Source organism: Limanda limanda, chromosome 15 (genome assembly GCF_963576545.1).
Source record: "Limanda limanda chromosome 15, fLimLim1.1, whole genome shotgun sequence".
Lineage (NCBI taxonomy): Eukaryota > Metazoa > Chordata > Actinopteri > Pleuronectiformes > Pleuronectidae > Limanda > Limanda limanda.
Window position 1 is genome coordinate 3,128,381 of NC_083650.1, and position 18,306 is coordinate 3,146,686.

An 18,306-nucleotide genomic window follows, 5' to 3' on the forward strand; every position below is an offset into this window, starting at 1 on the left:
TTATATAAGTTTATTAATATAAGTATATTTTTTATTTATTTTATACAGAAAAACACTGTGCAAAAAAGGACTTTATGGACATTATCCTGTTTGTCATAAGATCAGTTAGTGCCGCTGTTCTCTGCTCTAGAACCTCTGAGTTTATGAAGGATCATGCTAAAGGGAACACATGCAGGAAGAGAGGAAACACTTTATCCACACTCATGCATGCACATACACACCATACAAACACACACACACACACCCACACACCACCCAGAGGTGGTGCTTGAACGGTAGGTTTTCAAAGAGGCCCAAAGGAGTGTCAAGGTGAAAGGTCAAAGGCAAAACCAACTTAAGGGTCAAAGACTGAGAGAGGGACAGCATCTCCACACCTGGCTCTGGGGTGTGTGTGTGTGTGTGCATGTGTGTGTGTACGTGAGGAAGAGAGTGTGCGTTTTTAGTGTTAAACTGAGAGTATGTTGGTTTTAGTACATGATGTGCAGTGTTTTGTGACGGAGGTGGCATAGTGTGTGCGAGTTTGTGTGTGTCTGTGTACTCACACTGCGTGCTCGGGTCGGTATCCGTGGTGAGTTTGACGTAGTTGCTGGGAAACAGACCTTCCCTCCCGTTGAGCTCTCCTTTCCACCAATCACAGTCGTCCTTGTTGAGCACTGTGATCACCTGACCCTTCAGGAAGGCCAACTCGTCGTCGTTCTGCGCCAGGTAGTCGTACATGCCGATCACCTGACACACAGCTTCACCACCACAGAAAAAGGTCGTCAATATTTCAACTTTCCACTCTTTTATTATCAACATTCACAAAAAATCTATTTGAGTCTTTCCTTCTCTAGTGTCCAGGGACCTTTACTTTGTTTTGTCTCTCTCCCCACCAATCTAAACTTACACACCCGACACTCTTTTGTTGGTTTTACAGAAATAAATAAGTAAAACCAAAGTGCTGTGTTAAGAATGTACATTCTTTTTTACAGTTAATTTATAAAGGTTTAACTTCTTATTGTGTCGACAACCAAAAGAGTGTGAACTGGGCATTCAGAGTCGTATATGAAAGTTTAACCAGCCGCGAACAGATTAAATCCATTGTGTGGGGGTACCTGTGTTGGCAGGAGCCAGTTTAGGAGGCGTCGGCTCTGTGGGCGTCGTCTTACTTGTACTGGGACTGAGCAGCTTCACGTAATTGGCCGGAAACCAACCTATTTGGCGCTTTTTCCCTCGAGCCTGAACCAACCAGAACACAGTTATGAGTCGTGAGTTACAACAAGCGTCTGCATCATCCAATAACTACAAATATCAAATATAGTATATGATTATGTAGTACATGTAGCTAGTAATGTAATCCTTTTATGCCCAGTCAACATGAGTATTCTCTCTCTGCACATATTATATATATGTGTTTATATATTATATACTATAATTATATATTAGAGTTTGTACCTGGAGCTCACCCTCCCACCAGCCCCCTGGGTTCTTTTTCCTGATGAGGATGAGTTGCCCAGGAGCCAACGTGAGCTGCTCTGCCCCTGTAGCACTGTAGGGGGCGATCACCTGAGCAATCTCTGCAGGACAGAAGGACGGAGAGAAGAAGAAGTAGAACAACATCATGTCAATAACTTCGAGGACAGAAAGCAGAGATCAGACGAATAAAACAATACTTGAGAGCAAGAGAAATCTCACCTGGTTTCTTTCCCAAGCTGCCCGTCTTCCCTGCTGGTCCCAAAGACTAAAAACAGAAATAGAGTTTAGAGGCGTTGGAAATATTTCTTGAATCCTAATCCAATCTCATTTCCTCTAAATTCACTCTTACATCTGATGCAGAGTCTCGAGGTTTAACGTAATTGGATGGGAAGACTCCAGCTTTGCCGCCGACTACGCCTGTCCACCAATCTCCTTCTTTCCTGGTCACCATGACAACGTCTCCCTGCTGGAAACTCAGGTCACCTTGTTCACTGCTCTCGTACGTGTACATGGCCAAATACTCTGTACAGATGCACATACACAGGGTCAAAGACACTTCAACACCTAAAACTTCAAATATATATACAGATGTACATGTGCATGTTTTACCTTCACCAGAGTCTGAGGGTTTTGTTGGGGATGGGGAGGGTCGCTTCCCATTGGGTGGACTCTCTGATACACCGGACTCACTAGAAGACAAAAGAGAAAGATGTACTTAAAACATAATGAAGCTTTTTTTTTCTAGTTTTACAATACAAAATAAGCCAAATTTGGCAAGGAAGTGTGGAAGTCTAACATTTCAACTATAACAAAAATCCTCCTGAGATTGACAAATCTTTTCAGGCAACTTATGTAAACAGTGTTTGTCACTGACAAAGACAATAGTTTAATCTCTGCAGGCTAAATCATTTGGCTACTGGCTCACTCCAAACTAGTATTTAAATGTCCATGGAGTGGAAGTCACGCCTCTGAATATGTGGTTCCTACAGGTTTTAACAAGTTAAATTTAAGACTTTTTAAGACCTTTTAAGACCACTTTGAATAGAATTTAAGACCTATTTCACGGCCATACTGGCAAAAAAGTATGAAGGAAAATTACTATGAAAGAAGAAATAAGTCCCAGAATTACTTGCAAAGTAAATGTATTCCCGTTCAACATAACATTGACTAAACATAACAATACACAGAAGGCAAAGACTGTATCTCTGAACTTACAGCAGTTGGAACTCCAAACAGGTCCAAAATAGTAACAAATAGAATCAGAAATAACTGATCCTTCTAGTCAATAAGGATGATTTTGTTTGTCAAACAGTTACCATGTATGAGTTCAATAAACGATTCTTTCAGCATAGAGAAAAAAGTATGTTCCAAAAAAAATGGCCAGAGAAGAAAATTAAACATCCCACCCCAACACTACATAAACCTCTATCTTCTCAGCTCTTCTGCCTAGGCCACAATCTCCTTTTCCATTGTCTCAAGCTCAGCCAACTTCTCCTTGCAGCCCCTACTCAGAATATTGAACTTGGAGATAGGGATGCACCGATCCGCTTTTTTCACCTCCGATACCGATACCGATATCTGAGGTTTAGTATCGGCCGATACCGATCCGATACCGAAAAACAGCGCGAAATTATGGTAACAAACTGTAAGTTTCATCGGTTAGCTGACTTTGTAGCTAGCAGACGGCGGTGCTACCACTCTCACGTTTAATTTGTGTAAGTGCTTTATGAGGTTTGTCGTATTATAACTAGACGTTTTCGTACCACCCCTTGGAACATTCACTTTACAGATGTTGCACGTAGCCGTGGAGCTTGTTGGCTGAGGTAATGTGTAATAGCTCCAGATAGCCGATCCTTTCGCTCGCTCTATTTTGTAAACACTGTACGGCGTGTTGCTTGCGTATGACGTCACTCACAGCGCACAGCATAGAATTACACTGAATAGATCAGCCGATATGGATCGGCCCATTGTCACCGATACCCGATCTAGAAATTTCTTCAATATTGGTACCGATACCGATACAAATATCGGATAGGTACATCCCTACTTGGAGATGACCTCGGCCATCTTGCTGCCAGCCTTGCCTTCAGCCTCTTGAACACTGTAGAGATGGCAGGAGTTTGTTGTTGGCTTTTCATTTCTCTTATGTTTCTCTGACTGGGCATGCGATTCTCAAGCTTTTACCCCCGATGTTCCTAGTTTTACTGTTTTCTTGCTAAAGGTGCAGTGGCCTTCAAAAACATTCCTCTCCACTGGTTGTAACCATGCACTAAACCTGCTTTTATTCAACCAAGTTTTGTTTAACCTGCACTTCCCCATTAAGTTACAAAAGACGTTGACACACTGGTAGAATTTCCGTCTCTTTTAGCTTGATTGCTGGTTGCTCTGCGCGTTTTCAATCGCTAGATCGCGCTGCTAGACATCACAGCGCGGATAGGCAGCGTCTGAGCTGTGTTTTAGCAGACACACCTGGAGCGGAGCTGGAAATCAGAACCGGCTAAAAATGATAAGTTCCTCATATACAGTCCTTACATCAATCCTCATTGATTACCGTACTGCTTACTTTGCAGCGCGGACATTTCCTCAAGCACATTTACTGGAGAGCAAGTTATCCCGAAGTAACTTCCTAATCCAATTCATTTTTTAAGACCTAGCTTTTTAAGTCTTTTTTTAAGGACTAAAATTCCGATTATTAAATTTAAGACTTTTTAAGACCCCGCGGGTACCCTGTATGAAGTTATTCTTCCCTTAATGAGGCTGTAAATGACGTGAGATGTAGCAAGAAAAGAGAACCAGAAAGCTGAGAAAGTAGTGAGCGTAATCTTTGACAAAAATCCAGGGTGACCCTCGGTAATTAGAGCAAAGAAACCCTACCTGGTGTTTTTGCTGCGCGCTGCGATAACAACAGGAGGCGCCGTGTTGGCGGAGATGAGCTTCACGTAGCTTTTGGGGAACCAGCCTCTCTGTCCAGTCTGCAGTTCACCCAACCACCACATGTCCTGCTGCTCCAACACTGTTATTATCTATATAAACAATAATGATTACATAAATCAGGATTTAACACAAACAAAAACACACAAATGTACAATTGAAACAGAGGAGAGATGGAAGAACTCTTGCTGACCTCATTTTTGTTGAAGTTGAGGTGGTTGTCCTTCTTCGCTCTCCAGGGATATAAAGCTTGAGCCTGAAGACCCTCGACCTTCTCCCCCTGACAAACACAACCACAGTACGACTCGGTTCAGAAGTTCATGTAGAAACAGCAGCAGCTCATCATTAATATAAGTTTTTTCTTTCTAAGGCAAACACAGTTGTAGAAACATTCACACTATTTAGATCCAAAACTTAAGAATAAGACGAGTTACCTGTCCCAGTACCGGTGAGGGGGAGGAGCCGGTCGTCATGGTAGCCGGTGTGAAGGCAGAGCGTTGCCGTAGTTGCGCTGAGGGAACGCTGAGTGATGGATTCTGACTGGTTGAAGAGGTCGGCCATGCGTCCCATCCCTCGCTGTCTGATTGGCTGGCTGTATTAGTGGGCCAACTGGAAATATACACCCACGATACATATTTATTAAAAAGAGCTGCAGGTTGATAATTAGGGTGTCTTTAATCTGGAGTCAGTGGAAAAACTAATGAATCCCTTTATTTAGCACATTCATAGAAGTATATGTAATGTTACTTTCACATATTTTGTCATTAAAGAAAAAAGCTTCAATAAATAGTTTATAACACAATTATATATATATACTTTTGTACTACTTAAGTCAATGAACCCTTGCTGAGATAAGGTCAACATCACACGACTCACGTTGTGTTGAAGTCGGCCCAGTTACTGTTGGCAGAGGATGCTGATGAGGGGGCGTGTCCAGGTGCTGGAGGAGGCGTTGTCATTGGCTGCTGGGCAGACGTGGGTGTGACTGAGGCTGTGGCGCGGAGGTTGATCGGTGCTTCGCTATCTGGAATCCGCTCTGCGTAATTGGCTGGAAACCAGCCCGTCCTGCCCCTGAGCTCTCCACCCAGCCAGCCGGGTTCACCTGTTTGAGACTCGTCCACCTGCAGGAGCAGAGGGGCGGGGTTTAGATAAAGACGCATGAGCACAAACTCACAGAGACGGGCCTGTGTTCAGATTCACGGTACAACAGCTAAGTGCTGACACAACAATCTCCACAACAGCAGCAGCTTTTTCAGAAGGTAAAAAAAAGCTAATTAGTGGATGAGGAGTGAGAAAAACAAACGTATAACAAACACGATTAACTCAATATCTTTTGTAAATTACCATTTTTTTGTAAATGTTGTGCTCATTTACTCATCATTAACTTCATAATGAAAACCTGACTCTGACGGCCTGAATGGGATTTTCCTACATTCTTCAACCTTGGCCTGTTTTAGAAATGTGGGAGTAAATAAAAAGGTAATTACAGAAACGTTTGGAATGTAACGTCTCAACCTGGTGGCAGTGAGTGTGTCAAAAAAATGTCCACTACAAGTGTTTTGTGTTCAACTGCTGAGGTTTTCTTTTGCAGTGAAAATAGATGAACCTCAGCTTCATATAATATTGACTTTATACTCATTGAGGTAGAAAGTCGGTGAAGGTTTGTATTTCTTTAGTTAAACGATATTAACTGTGAAAACAAAACAAGTTCAACGACATTTACACATGTGACTTAAATGACTTGGTTAAATTAAAAAAGAAGCCAAACACATTCATCCGCTGTCAAATGACTGCACATGGAGACGACATGACATGACACCAGGAGTTCTGATGAGTGCTGGCTTATGATTGGTGGAGGCACAACACTGGGGGGGGGGGGGGGGGGGGGGCAAGAACTTACCCATTCCCCCTTCACCTTCAGTTTGCACAGCAGAGGAGAGAAGAGACAGTTAATACACATTCACCCACACATACATTAGAAAGAAGAGATATAAATCTGATTTCACGTATAGAACTCAGTCTTCACTTAAAGATGTACGACATGTCAGCCGCCACAGGTGAGATTATAAGATCTTGATTGCATTCTGCTGGCTGCAGCACAGGCCATGAAGCCCCAGCCTCTCCTCCATGTTAGCAGATGGGACATCATCTAAGTACATTTTTCCAAAGTTGGTTTCTGTCATTCTAGGTAACTCCAGTGCAAGATGGCAGCCTTGGTACCCGGGACATTTTGGATGGTGAGAGGAAGCGGAGACGCATCGTCCATCTTTATTTACGGTCTATGGTAACCACACATAATACTGTTTGTATGTGAGACCTTAAGTGGCTCCATGTAAACTTTGTTGAGGTAAAGTCATTAAACAGAAAATTCTGATTTGGTGGCATCTGCACATTCTCACACAACCTTTCTCTTCTTCTTCATCATCATCATCATCATCATCATCATCATCATCATCATCATCATCATCATCATCATCATCATCATCATCATCATCATCATCATCATCATCATCATCACCATCACCATCATCATCATCACATGCTCATGCAATAAGGCTCAGGATATTACTGTGTGGTTACTGCATCAGTGAGTATGTTCTACATACCATGATGACGTCTCCAGGAGCGATACTGATCTCATCATGGCTGCGAGCATCAAATGGGTACAGAGCCCTGTAGTACACCACCTTCACCGGCGGCTGCTGCTGGGGATGCTGGTGCTGCGGCGGATGCTGCGGTGGATGTTGCGGCGGCTGATGCTGCGGCGGCTGGTGCTGCGGCGGCTGATGCTGCGGCGGCTGATGCTGCGGCGGCAGATGCTGCGGCGGCTGATGCTGCGGCGGCAGATGTTGCGGCGGCAGATGCTGCGGCGGCTGATGTTGCGGCGGCAGATGCTGCGGCGGCTGGTGCTGGTCGAAGCCGCTGGCAACTGTGTTCTGGTCAAAGAGACTGGGTACTGGAGACTTGTCCACTGCAAATACACAGAATAAACAGAGATATCAGAGCAGAGTTTCTACAGGGTTCACTGAGTTAAATCAAACACTTTCAAAATCTAATTAAAACGAAGTAGACGGTACTTTAATACTGTCAAACCAGCAAAAAAAGATATATATGTTGCTAAATGGCATTTTCCACATTTATTTCCTTATGATATAGCTCAGATAAACATTATAAAATCAGGAAAAGCATTAACCAATAGTTAATGCATTGACTTTAAAAATTCCAAAAATAACACACTACCACTACAACAAAAATCTCTAAACCTTCATATCTCCTAAAGGAAAGGACATAACAAGACAACACACTAAATATTTCTGGCAATAAAAACTCAGAATTCAGCTGATTAAGTTTAGATGAAAGTTTGCAGGAGTTTCCTTTATGAATTACAACTTTTCACTCAAAACCATGATCTCTACTTGTGCGAACGACCTAAAACATGGGTCCTGAATTCCTGCTTAAACTCTGGACATCAATTTCTCTTGTTCTAATCTTCATGCAGACACACACTTCAACACACCTGATGAACCCCAGGGATCAGCCGGCTGGCCGAACAGCTTGCTTAATTTATCTTGCATGTCCTTCTTGCTTCTTCCCTCGTCCTCCAACTCCTCTACCGAACCTGCACTATTCCGGCCCTCTTCTTCCTCCTCCATCCCTCTTCTCTTCCTCTCCTCCTCTTCCAGGGTCACTCTGTTCAGCCAGGCGTCAGGTGCAGAGATGGAGGTTGGGCTCGGAGGATCAGGGGCAGACATTCCTGCTTCATCATCCCTCCAGCTCACACCTTCGTCTGAAGACAACCTGCAGCACGACGGGAAAGATGAACCTCCTAGTGGACACTTAAAAACAACACTTCTTATATATATAACATGGATAAAGTTCTTACCTGCTCTCGTGCAGCTCCGCAGACTGCCTCTCGATCGGAGTGTGTATGAGAGAGTGTGTGTGTGTCAGTGAGTGTGTGTCTCCCTCCAGCTCTCTCTGTCTATGTCGCTGCTGCCGGCTGTGGATCTCCCGCAGCTCCTGCAAAGCATCATGGGATACAGGAAGGAACAGCGGTGAGGAGGAAGTGGGGGATCAGTGGGGTCGGTTGCTACGGGTTACCATCGACACCAAACGACAACATCAACAGCAGCGAGTATTAGTCAGGTGATCAAGGCAAGCTCCGCCCCTTCACTGAGGTGATGCAACTTCGCTGTCGGTAACCATGGTGAATAATTGAATGTCAAATCAAGGAGCTCATTGATTTTGCACATCAGTCTTGAAGTGGAGTGACACAGTAAACAAAGGTAATTTCTTTCTCCTCTGTCCACATCTGGCAAGTCTGTCTGCCCAGGAAATGACTGATGGTTCTTCCAAGGATTGAAGGAAGCACAAACGTAACAAAAATCCCAATTGTCATATCAGCAGCTTGGCCACAAAAATGCCCAAACTAAGCTTATATCAAAATCCTGTTTCGTGGACAACTCACACAACTTTATAGAGATTTTTTTTGGATCTCTACAAACAGAACTGGCATTGGGTTTTGGACACTTTTCATTTGTAGATTCTTCAGATCAGGGAGGCGTCTGATTCATTCTGCAGCCTGACAACGACCCCTAACTTCCAGCCAGAACCACTAACAACTGTCGCCAGGGACAAGAAGAACAACAAGTCCTGTAACAGACAGTGAAGCTGCCGGGTAAATTAACTTCAATGGGCAAATAATGAGTAACTAGTGATCTAGTAAAAGTCTCTGTATTCCAACCAGTTTCCTCCCTCTCTGTTTCTGGTGTGTTCAGTGCAGCATGGGTTTCTCTGAGCAGGATTTGATTCCAGTGCGACCCTTGGGGCATCAGCGGGAGGGGGGGGGCTATAACTACTGGAGGTTGGGATGAACGCAGCCTCGAAAACACAAGGCTCCGGTCACGGTGGGGGGGCGAAGCTTGCACAAGGCCCAGGATGTTTGTGGGAGGGGTTAGAGGTGAACAATAAACAAAAGTATGTGGGTGAGGAGTGGTAGGGGATGACGTGGTGGTGGTGGTGGGGAGAGTTCTGACAACCAGCTGTGCCATTAGAACACCACTCTTGTTACTATAGCAACACAAGGCAGCCGTCGTGTTTCAGCCAAACAACCAACGTGGGGAACCCTACAAGACACCTTGTATGGCTGAAACATTCTCTGCTAGCATACAGACATTAGCATTATATAAATTCACCTAAGCTAGAACACCGGCTAACCTCGCGTGGCTGCTAGCTTAGCATCACGACAGCGTACAGCGTCAACTATGAAAGCGTGTGAGCTAACATCAGCCGGGCGAATTAAGATGGGGCACAAAACAGGAGGAAGAGAGAGAAGACAGAAGAGGGCGAAAAGTTGAGATGAAAAAGGAGGAGAAAGTGAAGAAGAGGTGGTTTCAGTGAAGAGATTGAAGTAAGGTTGAAGTAAGTTAGATAAAAAAGGTGGAATAAGAGAGAGAGAGGGGGGGGGGGCTGGGTTGTTGTGTGGACCTGTATAACGTAGTCTAGCCGAGCCAGACACACCCTGACGGCTGACACACACTCCTGTAGCTGTCCCTGTTCCTGGCACTGAAACACACACACATATAAACACACACACGCACACAGTATCAACCACTCTATAGACACAGACACACACTCACAGACAGATAAGGTCAGTAGAATTTTCCTTGGGACTTGTTAAATGTTTCTCGTGTGTATTCAACTGTAGATTGATGTCACCTCTTGGGTGGAAGTTAAATATTTACTTTTGAAATATAATTCAAACCGTTTTTTTCCAGGAGGCCAGAGGAATATTTAAATTCTTGACTCGAGTACGGATTAGACAAGAGAAGAGACATGACTCACAGAAGGAGAGGATCTCGTGACTCACTTTGATTAGCATCCTGCTGCTGAAACCTTTAAAACTGACCCGTCTACACTGGAGAGAAGATCAGAGCTCGGAGGTCAACTGTATTTCAGGGTTTTTATGTATTTATTGCAGTGTTTGGGGTCAGTAATTAAGCTCTGTCTACATACTTCTAATAAATACCCTGTGAGGTACAAATACGTGTTTCTCCTTCCTCCTTTATGCTATCATTTATTTTCAGTTCTCAATTTTATTCTGGGTTGTAACAAGTGCAATGATTAGTGTGTTTTTAATACTGTAACGCAGGCTTCCTTTGCAGAGCTGTTATAGAGGCTACACCCACATTTATATATTTGTACTGTAAAACATTTTGAAACTAAAACAGTTTCCATTAGCTCCATATCAGTAAGAATCCCCGTCCAAACTAAAATGTATATCATACACACATGTACGTTAAGCATGTGCATGTCAGTCTTAGCAGGAAGCTAATTGGCAACACTGCAATTAGTTGATAGTTACACAAAATAATACAAATGAAGAACAACAATAGGGAAAAGTAAAGGCTGGGATTTCATTTATTGAACCGATGATGGTATTTAGTGTTATCAACGTTTTTTCCATGATCAGTGGTCATCGAGTTTTGACCTATAAGAACCAGGATCAGGATGCAGGTGACAGGATCATTGTTTTTTTTTATTTTTCTGTGCAAATAAAACTAAAAAACTCACAGGCTTGAACTGCAGACGTCACCGCAGCAACAGTGATGCATTTTCAAACTAAAACATGTGGGTGTAGCCTGACTCTGAGATCAGAAACCACAGCACACCAGGGGCAGTACAGCATCAGTAGTCAAACCTTCCAAAGCATGACTGTTACAGTCGAGCTTGCACAAACCAGGCATTTTAAACGTCTGGTTTGAAAGTGTTAAGACGATAGAGACTAAGGTGACTTCTTGAAGCTTGCAGGTTAGTGATGAGACAAGAGGGTGTTCAGCGTTTTACTTTCTCTGATAATCAGTGCTGGTCCTCTCCAGATGTAAAAACTGCTCTGTGCTCCAGGTTTTAGATCAAATGCAAAATGCTTGTTGTGTAAATTGATATTATTCCCCCCCCATTGCAGTACCACCCCAGTCCAGTGGTGGCAGTGTGCTCTACCTGTCTCCCTCTCTGCTCCTCTTGAAGCTGGCGTCGCAGGGCCTCTATCCTGGCACAGTGGTTGGCATAGAACTCACACAGAGACTGGCATGGGCAAGGGAGCCAAATGCCAGTGTAGGGGATAAATAAAAGGAGTAGAAATTATAGAAGAAAGGGTTTATTACGTAGATTAAACAAGAGAATATGATTATGGAGGAAACAATGGCAACGGTCAAGAAAAAGCCGGGATGAAACACAAGGACGACGGTGAAGTGGAGGCAGAGTAAAGACAGGAGGAGCATTAAGGAGTCCCAGAGCGTATGAAGGACAGAGGAGGCACAGCATTGAGAAAGAGAAGATTTTGGGGAGAGGAAGTGCAGAAAGGAAGGCGGAGGGCGTTATAGTCAAACAGTTCACATCTCAGTAGTCTGTGCCTCTGTTTAACAAAGAGCTGCACCACTGAGACTTGGCTGGAGAAAACTCACGTCCCTATTCCTCTCAAATACACTGAAAAACACTAAGAAACAGCTTCATTCAGATCGGCCATTAGGAAATGTCTTTATTTCTGGTTGTTTTCCTCTCTTTCCCTCGTCTTCCACACTAGAATATAGCACAGGACCAACTCTCCTCTCTTTGACCTGAAGCTGTGTCCTGAAGCAATGGGAAGAAAAACAGGTGACAGCAGATGATCTATAAAACATAAACAAGCTGCTGAGCTCCAAACCAAATAAATAACATAACGACAATCCCTCCATCTTCCTTTTCTCTACAGTAAACAGTTGGTGACCTGAAGCAGCCGACTGAAAACACTCCGAAGCACAGCAAGTTCTGTTTTAAAGCAGACATCAGCATCAAGAGGCGCAAAAAACACATCAACATAAAGCTGATTTAAGCAAAACAATTACTGGGTTAGCAAGCTAGGTATATTAGACAATTTTATTGTATTAATTATAGTATATACTAATTAAAGTACTACTTATTTTAGAAGCACAAACTACTGCTTCATTTTGATCATATAGTTTGGATAAGGTGGTTTGGAATTCTTTATTTCTATTAAAATATTTAAATGAAATTGTTAAAGCTTTTAACTTCTTAAATAGACGTCAGTGGAGTGACAGAGTGAAATGTGTTTTAACACAGGAGCTCAGCTAACCAAACTTTGAAGAAAATCTAACTTCCAACTTTAGTGATAATACCAGCACCGTCCACAATTTCCTGACAAACAAATAAATAACACATCCTAAGCGATCATATTTAGTACCATCATTAGTGCGAAAAATGCCTTTTTAATAATCGTATAGTCCTTCTTCAGGGTAACCTGGTTTTAGATTCATATCAAGTATTTTTATACTATTCTTCATGGGTTGATTAAAGCCTTAACTTCTTTTTGTTCTGTCACTCAAGCGTGTATCTCCAGTAGCTACAATAACTGTGAGCAAACACTGTTATTTCATTAATATTCAGCCTATAGTGACTTTGGTTACATAGGGATTAGTACATGCATTTTGCTCTTGTAGATGTGGCTTTAGTCTCTTTGTCCTGCATTAATTCACAGGTTGATGGAGTGTTTACCTTCAGCTGAGTGTTGAACGCGTCTATTTCCAGCAGTTTGGCCCTCGTCTCTCTCTCCACAGCATCCAGCTGCTCTCGTAGCTGCTCTCTGCTGGTTTCCTTCTGCTCCACAGCCTTCTGCAGGGATGACAGACTGTCCCCTGAGCACACACACACAGAGATGGAGATCAGGATTATCATTCACAGACATACTCAGAAAAAAATCCAATCACAAACAATACGTGAAAACACGGCGAGATGAGCATAGTAATGTGCAGTAGTGTGTTGAGCGTGTGTGTGTAGTACTCACGGTGCAAGCTGTTCTGTTGAACCTGTGTCAACTGGTCGTTGAGACACTGTTTATCAGGAATTAGCCTCCCAAGCCACTGCTGTGAGTCCTGGACAGAAGGAAGGATAACATAAAGATCACATATTCAATTACATTTTCTTATTCAAAATCCTTGATGAGAATTTTACTGCGTGAACTGGTCATTACTATGACACCTGTTCATCTGACCCATCCGTGTTCACGTGCTGACGGTTTATGTTTTTCTCTCGTACCTGCAGCTGCTGTTGTAACAGGGTGATTTCAGCGATGCGTGTTTCTCTCGTCTGATTGGTCTGCTCCACCTCTCTTCGCTGAGCTGACAGACGAAACCGAACATCCTTCAGTTTGCCCTCTAGCTGGGACTTCTTATCATTCTGGAGGATGGGAAGGGGAAATGAAAAGGGAATATACTATCAGGTTTCTGCAGATGTATGTACAAAGTATTGGGTGGCAGACAGAATTAGTTGTCAGCCATTTCATTTCTTCCTGTTGGCACTGGCTGATTGCTTTTGGTTTATCTTGTGAGAAACGTTCATGCGCGACATTGTCAGATCAAGACCAACTTTCTGCGATGGAATGACTTTTTTAAGTTGGTAAAACTGAGCGTGTGCCTGTATTTGCAGCAGTTTATACTAATCCGCTCTGACAGAAACATGCAGTTTGCCATGTTGTTAGGTTTCGAGAATAATTGTACAAGCCCATTTATTATATATTCTCTAGTCCACTAGAATTTTTAATTATGTAACTAGTTGTGGGTGCTGTTGTGTCATTACCAGAGCCTCCAGTTCAAACTCCAGGGTCTTCTTCCTGGCTTTGAGCAGCACGATACTCTCCTGCTCTCGGTTCCTTTGAGTCAGAAGCTCCTGCCGTCGTTGACGCTCCCACTCCAACTGACGCTGGCGCTCTAATTCACGTTTAGCAGCCTGGACAAATGAAACACACACACACACACAATCACCAAAATGTTAAAAAGTACCAAAACCACTGCAGGGTCAGATTGCATCACATCATATTATAATATTATATTATACATGTCACTATATACAGCAAGCCACCTGCTGCAGGAGTGTAAGAGCTAATAAGTGAAGCAGGTGGTGGGGAGTGAGAGAAAGGCCTGTCAGAAGTCTGCAACAAATGAAATTACACAGCTGCAGCAGCTGAACATCAACTCAATTAAGATGCATCTACTTGAGTCATTTCCTCTTCTCTTTACCTCTCTTCTCTCGATCTCCTTGCGTCTCTCATCCTCTCTCTGCCTCTCCAAGTCTCTCTGTTTCTCCAGCTGCTTTTCCAGTTCATGTTGTCGTCTCCTCTCCTGCTCGAGACGTTCACGCTCCTGAAAGAATGAGAACAAACGTGAGCAGACAGAATGAAAAGCTCTTACATTGTTTTGGTTACCCTTTTTCTTTTAAAGGTTCCTCCTAGTTTCAACACTAATTAATCTTAATAATGAACAGATATTTTAAAAAGACATGAGAGAATGTGGCTGGTACAAGGACAGTGGTACAATGAGCCGATAGTATGGAAATGAGGGATCAGTATCATCACCTTCCTGTCCTGCTCCTCTCTCTCTATAGTAGCCAGTCGCTCCTGCTCTTTCCTCTGTAGCTCCTGCAGAGCCTGACGTCTCTTCTCCAACTCCAGGTTTCCTCGCTCAAAGTTTTCCCTCTTCTTATCCTCAAATGTCACTGCGGAGAGACAAACTTATTTCATACAAAACTACAGATAGTATGGTGTAGCATTCAAAAGTTGTGAATACATTATCCAAAAATATATTTCTAGTCTTGCTCAAGCACTAAAAGTGTTGACCTCAAACAGTAGGATGAAAAACAACTATCACCACTGCATAAACAGACAATTGATCATTTGAAAAATGCAAATATATACGTGTAGCAAGTGTTTTAAAGTTGGTCACCATTAATCCTCTTCCAGCTAACAATACGAAGACTGTGACAAGATCTAGCTCCAGTTTGAACAGTTAACATGAAGGTGTCCAGTTCCAAAGCTGGTGAGGACCAAACCTGGTAGTTTCTTATCTTGGGTGCTCTCGAGCTCCTCCTCCAATTCCTCCGGAACGAACTTCTGCTCCGACTGAACACTGTCGCTCCGCACACGCCTTCAACAAACACACACAAAGACAATGATTACACTGCAAACTATCAGCTCCCATTCATTCGAGATCGTCACTCCACACATCTGAGGAGAATTTAGTCAGTAAAACTGTTTTTATGTAGTTTTCCCCCTTTATTATCCTAAAACAAAAAAAAAATATATACCTGAAGTATTTGTGGTGTGTGTCAATCGCATAAACACATACACTAAGACAGTTAATGTGGTATTTGGTTACAGCATTTACCTGAATGTGGGTGGGAGGTAGTCTGGTGGTAACACAGGGGGCAGCGGTAACCCTGACATGGCCATATCTATGAGGTGCATGGCCAAGATGAACTCCTCAGCCGTCAGTTTCCCATCCTGGTCGATGTCTGACAGACTCCTAGAGGAGACAAATAATCCTGTTGAAGCACTCATGTCCTTTAAGTGCATCTGCAGGTTTGATAAGGTTTAAATTATATGCATTTCAGGTAATTATTCAAAGCACTGACCATATTGTGGCCAACTGGCCCTGAGGAAGACTGGACTGCATCAGGATAGTGCGAGCCTGTGGACCTGGAACATGTGAACAAACACAAAGAAGATTCGATGAAAAACTAATGATCGGGAATGATAATATCTTTATGTGTGTGTCTGTGAGTGTGAGTGTACCTGTGAGGTGTCCACTCATCATCTTGTCGTGTGAATTAAAAAGCTGTCTGTACTTCAGCCTTGAGGACTGAGGAACGGCCCAATCACAGGGGGGCAGACTGCTGGGACAAACAACAGAGAATAAAAACAAGCGCAGTGACGGGATTTATAGCAAGAAGAGAAGCAATGAAAAGACAGGAGGTAAAGGGAAAAGTCAAATGTTCTGTAGGTTGCAAAATTATACTTGATTACAACCTAGATGAATTTGGTAACACATTTAGTAAGTTAAAAGCTTGGGATATTATTGGGAAAAAAAATATTAAAAAAAAGGAAATAAAATTGAAATATATTTCCTCATTTCAAATGATTGATGCGAAGCAAAATCATTTATTTAACCTACCTAGCAGCATCAAATGATGCTACCTTCTGCAGCTTAGCACTGGAACGATTGAATGAAGACGACTTGTTGACAGGTTGAGCTGAGAGAGACAGAAAAATAGAACGTTTTAGTCTGAGGCTGTGGTCAAAAATCTTCAGCCATTTTCAGACAAGAAATCAGGAAAACATCCGGACAATTGGATCTGGACTATCTCTGGAGTTGCACAAATGTAGAACGCAGCAGGAGACTAACTCAGACGTCTTTACAACAACAGGAACATTTCTGGAACATTTGCCTTCTCACATACTGCCCCTCTGGAACATTTCAAGAGCATGTCTGAAAGCAGCTTTGGATGAAGACAACATTCATACAGATATAATCCATCACCTGACTCTCAAAAATGTAAATACAATTGTGGATAGAATGTGTAATTAAGAGCTTAAATTTGGTCGACACTGTCATTTGCTACAGACTCAACGACCCCCCTGTTGTTGTTGTTGTTACGTTACCTGGGTGGGGGAAGCCTGAGATGGGCGGGATCATGCCTGTGGGAGGAGCTCCATTGGCAATGGGCTGGGGGAGGGGAGGCGGGGCAGATGAGACCAGTGGGGGAGACAGCCCGACCGGCAGAGGGGGTAGGGGTAGAGGGGGCACGGCTGAAAGAGGAGCTGGGATGGTAGCCATGGGGGGCATGCCTAAGGATAAACACATACACAACACAGGATTACCAGTCATTGTCTTTACAAAAACACAACTGCTCAAAGCTGCGCAAGAAAAACACGAGAGACAACAATCAGCTTTTCTTTACGGCTGAATCTGACATGATATATATATATTATATGACATATAATAAATGCAGTGTGAGAGCTTCAGTGTATGTTGGGGTCTGAAGGAGAAGATAATTATTACTTTAGACTGGTTTTATTACTTTATTGATCAGCACTTAAGGCGCAATAATCAAGTGGTAGAGCTGAGAGAGAGTGACAGCCTCATTCCTGTCACACAGATCTGCAGTGCTGTACCAGTAAACAGAGTTTTATCACCTCCTGATTTCATCGTGACATAAAGCAGCTATCACACAAGTCTCAAAAATCCCATGCATGTGGCATTTATCTGTGTGTAGCATTTCTTATGTGTTGAGTGTAAGCAGCAGGGCAGCACCACAGCATAATCAACAACTGTGTGTGTCTTACCAAAGCCGCTCTGTGGGGGTAAAGGCAGGGGGGGTTGTTTCATACTGGGAGGAAGCGAAGGGGGCAGCGGGTGACCCTGGAGTTTCAGCTTGATGAGTTTCATGGCGATAGAGAACTCGTAGATATCCATTCGGCCATCACTGTTCATGTCGGCCAGAGCCCTGCAGGTACACAGAGAAAACTGTGTTACCGGTGAACAGGAAGACGGATGCAATGCCAGAAAAACACATCCAGCAAACTAGTGTGGATATGTCTCAACTTCTACGCTGTGTGACTCACCAGATCTGGGCCAGGACGGGAGGGGGTAGCCCTGACTGGAGGAAGAAGTTCCTGGCCTGGTCACCTGACAGAGAAACAAACACAGGATGTGACATCAAAGCACAGAAATGTCACCTCAGACCATGGCTGAATCCAAATGTCCGTCGCAAACATCTTGGGAATGTGCCCGGTAATTCCATTACTGCTGAAGGTTGTCTGCATCATAAAGATGGACGACATGACAGCTTCCATAAAGTGAAGCCTCGTGGGGTAGCTGCATTATAGGTCATAAACATGTGCCCCGTTCCATGTTAACAGATGGGACACGAAGCTAATAATTCACATTCAGATATGTGTTTCTCAAAGATGGTTTCTGTCATTTCTGTTTAAGTGTTCATGCTTCTGATCAGCTTGGTTTTAATTAGTTATTTGATGGTACAGAAACAGGGTGAAACACAGTCCACAGGGAACCTAATGTGGAATTGGACAGT

General features: G+C 43.3%; 1 protein-coding gene across 1 annotated transcript in view; it reads right to left on the reverse strand.

Moving 5' to 3' along the window:
* The window catches only part of itsn1 (intersectin 1 (SH3 domain protein)), a 38,498-nt gene that overhangs the window by 11,748 nt on the left and 8,444 nt on the right, over positions 1-18,306 (reverse strand). Inside the window, exons 4-31 of the mRNA XM_061086685.1 lie at positions 17,837-17,900; positions 17,558-17,718; positions 16,874-17,059; positions 16,386-16,464; positions 16,007-16,104; positions 15,847-15,910; positions 15,600-15,737; positions 15,265-15,359; positions 14,792-14,931; positions 14,457-14,579; positions 14,017-14,166; positions 13,477-13,617; positions 13,226-13,313; positions 12,937-13,076; positions 8,270-8,406; positions 7,904-8,184; positions 7,278-7,357; positions 6,993-7,106; positions 5,263-5,507; positions 4,821-4,995; positions 4,580-4,666; positions 4,330-4,478; positions 2,065-2,144; positions 1,805-1,977; positions 1,675-1,720; positions 1,435-1,556; positions 1,095-1,218; positions 543-737 (exon numbers count right to left, since the gene is read on the reverse strand). Coding sequence (XP_060942668.1) covers positions 543-737; positions 1,095-1,218; positions 1,435-1,556; positions 1,675-1,720; positions 1,805-1,977; positions 2,065-2,144; positions 4,330-4,478; positions 4,580-4,666; positions 4,821-4,995; positions 5,263-5,507; positions 6,993-7,106; positions 7,278-7,357; positions 7,904-8,184; positions 8,270-8,406; positions 12,937-13,076; positions 13,226-13,313; positions 13,477-13,617; positions 14,017-14,166; positions 14,457-14,579; positions 14,792-14,931; positions 15,265-15,359; positions 15,600-15,737; positions 15,847-15,910; positions 16,007-16,104; positions 16,386-16,464; positions 16,874-17,059; positions 17,558-17,718; positions 17,837-17,900 — 3,675 coding nt within the window. The remainder of the gene's footprint in view (positions 1-542; positions 738-1,094; positions 1,219-1,434; positions 1,557-1,674; positions 1,721-1,804; positions 1,978-2,064; positions 2,145-4,329; positions 4,479-4,579; positions 4,667-4,820; positions 4,996-5,262; positions 5,508-6,992; positions 7,107-7,277; positions 7,358-7,903; positions 8,185-8,269; positions 8,407-12,936; positions 13,077-13,225; positions 13,314-13,476; positions 13,618-14,016; positions 14,167-14,456; positions 14,580-14,791; positions 14,932-15,264; positions 15,360-15,599; positions 15,738-15,846; positions 15,911-16,006; positions 16,105-16,385; positions 16,465-16,873; positions 17,060-17,557; positions 17,719-17,836; positions 17,901-18,306) is intronic.